This window comes from Triticum dicoccoides, chromosome 1B (assembly GCF_002162155.2).
Source record: "Triticum dicoccoides isolate Atlit2015 ecotype Zavitan chromosome 1B, WEW_v2.0, whole genome shotgun sequence".
NCBI classification, from domain to species: domain Eukaryota; kingdom Viridiplantae; phylum Streptophyta; class Magnoliopsida; order Poales; family Poaceae; genus Triticum; species Triticum dicoccoides.
In genome coordinates this window covers 521,151,231-521,157,421 of record NC_041381.1, presented here as the reverse complement: position 1 = coordinate 521,157,421, position 6,191 = coordinate 521,151,231, and the positions used below count along the sequence as shown (strand labels likewise).

The window sequence follows — 6,191 nt, the reverse complement described above, 5'->3', positions numbered from 1 at the left end:
AGCGCACCTTCGTCTCCGTCGACTTTGGCCGCTGCATCAACCTGAAACCGTCCAGAGAACGGTGATGCCTATCCGCAACAGATCCAGCGTTGTAAGTTTTCCCCTTTCTGCATCTTAGATCCATGCTAGGGTTGGCGAGTTCCTCTGTACAGTTCGTAGTTCATCCTCATTCTTCGTGTTTCCTCTGCTATGGCTTTTTTTGATCCAACAGTAGCGTATATCTCATGCGGAGCTATTCCGCATCCATTTTATGCACTAGCAGATCCTCTTTCTTTGTAAGGAATCCTCCTTAGGACGCATGAAGTCCTCTGTACCATGTTTTTAGGTCTAGAAATTTTTCTTTTCTGAACAGCCATTTGATCGAAAATAATAGCTGCAGTTTGTGAAACCTGTTTATGCAACACTTAGGCACAAATCTGAATTTGTTAGATCCATCTAGCCATGGCGACTCTTGTCACTGGCTTTTTAAAGAGGCAATGCTCACTTAATAACCTTGACCACTCATGGTGGTTTAATTAATTTTTACCGTCTTATAGAACCTATGGCGGTTTAATTAATTTTTACCGTCTTATATCCCCAATAGCTCTTATGCCAATACTCACAATAACCTATTTTTCATAAAGTTACACTTGTTATGTGTTTCAAGCTTGCAGTTGAAGTATGAGTAAATCAGTACACCTATCTATAAAACATGGCCTAATTGATCACTCCATGCAAAATGTTACTCCCTCTGATCCGATATAAATATTGTGGTTTTAGTTCAATTTTGAACTAAAATCGCGATACCTTTTTGGATCAGAGGGAGTATGTATTTTGTGTACATTGGTAGCTACATGATGTTATGCATCTTTCCAGGTCTTACTAGAAAATTCTCGAGTAGATGAAAACAATGACCATGTGTTTTTTGGGCTACAAGTGTCATACATTTAAACTATAAATGAACAAAATAGATCTATCTCACGAGAGCTTGGAGTCTATTTTCGTGTGACACACTAGGACTCATTTGAACTTTCTACACACATCCATGGCTAGCTGTAATATGTCGCTTAAATCTTTCATGAAAAAAGTTAGTTTCGAGAATAACATATTTTGTCCTAGTTACAGTTGTCATGTGTTTTAGCTTAGCATAAAAGTATGAGTAGAAACAGAACATCTATCTGTCATGTGTTGTCTAGTTCGATCACGCCGCCCGCGACACATGTTATGCCATTCATGTATATTGATAACTGCATGCTGTAAAGTTACCAACTGTATACAAAAAAACTCCATACAAAAAACACTCAAGTAGATGAAAATGATGACCCCGGACTACAATTATAGTAGGTATCATATACATTTAAAGAAATTAAACTACACAATTGTGGTCAGGCAAAATATACTTCAAGCGAAGTTATAACACTACAGTGGTTACATTTTTCATGCCATGATAAGAATACAATTAATCGATGCTAAAATGGGCTCCCTCCATTCACAAATATAACATGTTTTAAATCTTTTTCTGAATCAAATGTATATAGACATGTTTGATGTATTTGTTCATTCATTCTGGTCAGTATATAGTCCATATTGAAATATTGCATTTTTGGTGATAAAAGTTATACAAGGATAAAACCAACGAACGTTAAAACCCTACCACATTTCGGCGTAAATCTACGATCAAGAGACGCCACTGAGCTCCACACTCGAAAGGTGCAAAGCTCATGACAATGATCGACATCAACTAACTCTCACGTGGCGCAGCTGCTATCGCAGCCCCCCTTCTTCAAGGCCACCATCATCGCGGGGTGGCCACAGGTTGTGGTAGCGGTAGCCGAGTCCTGACCAGCCGGCGACAGGGCGTCCCACCCTGCGGTGTTGTGGGGTGTGTGTGCCCGGAGCAATTCCCCACCGGACCCCGGGCCGACGTGGCGCGGCTGGATCGCGCAGAAGTAAGCTTCCCTTTCGCCAATCCACATCCCCCAAGTCCTCTCCTCACTTCTCCCTCCCTCCCTCCAATAATTCTCTTCTCTCCTCTCCGCCTCCGCACCACCATCAGAGGAAAGCCAGCGGGAAGGGGGGAAATCCCCATGCCCCCACCCCTCGCCGGACCAGATCCCCGGCGGGCCGGCGCGGAGCCTTAGGCGGGGACCGGCCTGACCGATGGGCGGGGAGGCCCCGGAGCCGCGGCGGCTCAGCCGCGCGCTTAGCTTGGACGGCAGCGGCGTCCCGGAGGAGGCGCTGCACCTGGTGCTCGGCTACGTCGACGACCCGCGCGACCGCGAGGCGGCCTCGCTGGCGTGCCGCCGCTGGCACCACATCGACGCGCTCACGCGGAAGCACGTCACCGTGCCCTTCTGCTACGCCGTGTCCCCGGCGCGCCTGCTCGCGCGCTTCCCGCGCCTCGAGTCGCTCGGGGTCAAGGGCAAGCCCCGCGCCGCCATGTACGGCCTCATCCCCGACGACTGGGGCGCCTACGCTCGGCCCTGGGTGGCCGAGCTCGCCGCCCCGCTCGAGTGCCTCAAGGCGCTCCACCTGCGGCGCATGGTCGTCACCGACGACGACCTCGCCGCCCTCGTCCGCGCCCGCGGCCACATGCTGCAGGAGCTCAAGCTCGACAAGTGCTCCGGATTCTCCACCGACGCCCTCCGCCTCGTCGCCCGCTCCTGCAGGTACTGCAACTTCTCGATTTGCTAACTCCTATTGGGCTCTGATCTGCGAGTGGGAGAAGTAATAGGCCCGAATTGGGGTTTGGGGTCAGGGATACAGTGACTGGATGGAGAATCCAGCGGCCGCTTAGTTGATGTCCCGAAGTAGCAGGGGCAATGATAGAGCACCGGGCTAAATATCCATTTCCGTAAGTAGAAACTTGTTCTACGGCGGGGCAATGTTTACCCAAAGTAGTTCGAGATCTGGACGCTCATTATACGGTCCGTACTCTCCTAGCATGAATGATGATGGTGCAACCATAGCAAAGCAGAATTCATTGCCCCTGCTTACAGTTACATTGGTATTTGGATGGTTAGCGTTCGTTGCCTTGTAAGCGTAGCGTATCTACCTTGGCCTTTTGTTTCCTTCATAATTGATTGATTGAATGCTCTGCATTCCGGTTGTTGATGATGTTGCATAAGAGTCCATTTCACAGCATTTATTATCCCAAGCAATTTGCAAGAGGTCACCGAATCTGGCAGGAACAAAGTGTAAGGTAGCCGAATGCCAAAGCAATAGTGATTGACTTGACCAAAGCTCGCTCGTCTTGACCAAAGCTCGCTCGTCTTTTACTGGAATCGTACTGTTGTACGGAATTAATATTCAAATTGTTTCTGTTACCAGTTATACTACTACTACTTAATTCTACTATGGGCAGTATCACGTAGTGTCAGGGTGACCATGTTTATATGCCTTTCTCAGTCCCTTTTTTCAAATTTGCTCTAAATGGTAATCCTTATGCATTGGATACGTTCTATGGAATAGAAAAATGTAAATATACAATCAATCTGGTTGTTATTCATTACTGAGTGTATTCTGAACGAACCAATTGAAGTAAGCAAATTAAACAAAACAGCTATTTAAGGTTGTGCCACCATGTTAACCCATTTTGACATATTCAGTACGTACTAAAAGTTTATCTAAATGAACCTCAAACTTAATAAGCTACAAATGCTTCGAATGTTTCATACATGCCACTGCAAAGAGCAGAGTGGCTTCACTCTGAAGACTACCCAGCTGCTTAACAAAAGCTCAAAAACAACCTGGGCTCTAGAATATGCTAATTTTCTTTTGTATTTATCTAAGAGAGTAATACATTTTTTTACTTAATAAGTATTAACTGTGGTACATTTATAGTCCGTCTTCATTTGTCTCTCTTTGTTGCACTCCTTTATTGCATGACCACCCTGTTTTGCTTATTTTGGTGCATTGCTAGTACCATGATAAAATCACTGCACTAATGTGTTGCACCAAATTGAGCAGATCACTGAGAACTTTGTTTCTGGAAGAGTGTACAATTACTGATAATGGCACTGTATGGCTCCATGACCTTGCTGCCAACAATCCTGTTCTGGTGACCTTGAACTTCTACTTGACTTACCTCAGAGTGGAGCCAGCTGACCTCGAGCTTCTCGCCAGGAATTGCAAGTCACTAATTTCATTGAAGATTAGCGACTGCGACCTTTCAGATTTAATTGGATTTTTCCAAATAGCTACATCATTGCAAGAATTTGCTGGAGCAGAAATCAGTGAGCAAATGTATGGAAATGTTAAGCTTCCTTCAAAGCTTTGCTCCTTCGGACTTACCTTCATGGGGACAAATGAGATGCACATAATCTTTCCTTTTTCTGCTGTACTCAAGAAGCTGGATTTGCAGTACAGTTTCCTCACCACTGAAGATCATTGCCAGCTCATTGCAAAATGTCCGAACTTACTAGTTCTTGCGGTAATGGAAGTGCATGTACATTATGAAGATATTCAACTAGTGATCTTTTTTTAATTGTAACTAACATCCTAAATGTGATTTACAGGTAAGGAATGTGATTGGGGATAGAGGACTGGGGGTTGTCGGTGACACATGCAAGAAGCTACAAAGGCTCAGAGTTGAGCGAGGGGAAGATGATCCTGGTATGCAAGAAGAGGAAGGCGGAATTTCTCAAGTAGGCCTAACAGCTATAGCCGTAGGTTGCCGTGAACTGGAAAATATAGCTGCCTATGTGTCTGATATCACAAATGGGGCCCTGGAATCCATCGGAACGTTCTGCAAAAATCTCCATGACTTTCGCCTTGTCCTGCTTGACAGACAAGAGACGATAACAGATTTGCCGCTGGACAATGGTGCCCGCGCGCTGCTGAGGGGCTGCACCAAGCTTCGGAGGTTCGCTCTATACCTGAGACCAGGGGGGCTTTCAGATGTAGGCCTCGGCTACATTGGACAGCACAGTGGAACCATCCAGTACATGCTTCTGGGTAACGTTGGGCAAACGGATGGTGGATTGATCAGTTTCGCAGCCGGGTGCCGGAACCTGCGGAAGCTTGAACTGAGGAGCTGTTGCTTCAGCGAGCGGGCTCTGGCGCTCGCCATACGGCAAATGCCTTCCCTGAGGTATGTGTGGGTGCAGGGCTACAGGGCCTCTCAGACCGGCCGTGACCTCATGCTCATGGCGCGGCCCTTCTGGAACATCGAGTTTACGCCTCCCAGCACGGAGACCGCGGGCCGGCTGATGGAAGATGGGGAGCCCTGCGTTGATAGGCAAGCTCAGGTGCTGGCATACTACTCCCTTTCTGGGAAGAGGTCCGACTACCCGCAGTCTGTTGTTCCTCTGTATCCTGCGTGACTGTAAATACATTAAGCCGGTATGGTGTCTCTCTGGGACGGCCCCTGGCTGGCCCTCTGCGCTTCTCGGGCAATAAGGATGTTTGTATGTGGGTATTGTATGGATCTGGTAGATTTTCTAGCTGCTGTGTACTGGAATAAGCGCATTGGTATTTTTGCCTGGTACTCCTATCTAATCTTAGGAAGATGTATACTAAAGTAACATTGTGCGAGTGAACTGTGACACTATTGCGCTTGCTTCGCAGGCATAAGCTTGTCTGGTTTCCGCGGCCTGCCCAAGATTTTCTCTGTTGTACATGTAGATGCATGCTGCATAATCTGTAGTAAAAACCTCTTGGTGAGTTGCTTGCTGCATAATCTGTCATGCCACAAACGGCAAAGATGAAAGAACTTCTGGAAACAAGAACCATGCCACGAAAGGCAGATGCAAGACAACATTTTGTGGTGGAGGCGCAGCCATGTTTGGATTCGTTGCCCGTGAGGCGATGAGGTTTCGGTTCGGTAGTTCTACATCAAGCATAATATGATAATAATGTACTCTTTTTGATTAAAAAAAACGTCTTATATTTGGAAGTAGAGAGAGTACGAGTACCTATAGGCTATAGCTGCCATGGCTTTGGCATCACGAAGCGAAAAAACGCGATAGCGATCCATGACCGACGGATGAACTATGCAGCAACAAGAAGCAACAGTTCTGTGATTGATCAGTAGTAGCTTAGCCCAGGAAACAAGCTAGTTTGGCAGGTAGCACGTGACGGTGACAAGGATGCCCTCGTCGGCATCGCCCAAAACTCTAACGTATGTATCCACGTAATGCACGCACCACATGGATATGGTCGGCGTCTTCGCGTACTCCAAAGATAGAAGAATATCTATCCGGATCAGAAAA

General features: G+C 46.7%; 1 protein-coding gene across 1 annotated transcript; it reads left to right on the top strand.

The window, feature by feature from the left end:
- Positions 1–1,956: 1,956 nt before the first annotated feature.
- Positions 1,957–5,574, top strand: LOC119346491 (coronatine-insensitive protein homolog 1b). Its single transcript, XM_037615841.1, has 3 exons — positions 1,957–2,648; positions 3,949–4,411; positions 4,497–5,574. The coding sequence occupies exons 1-3, from the start codon at positions 2,140–2,142 to the stop codon at positions 5,301–5,303; spliced, it is 1,779 nt and encodes a 592-aa protein (XP_037471738.1). The 5' UTR covers positions 1,957–2,139; the 3' UTR covers positions 5,304–5,574.
- The last annotated feature ends 617 nt before the right edge of the window (positions 5,575–6,191 follow it).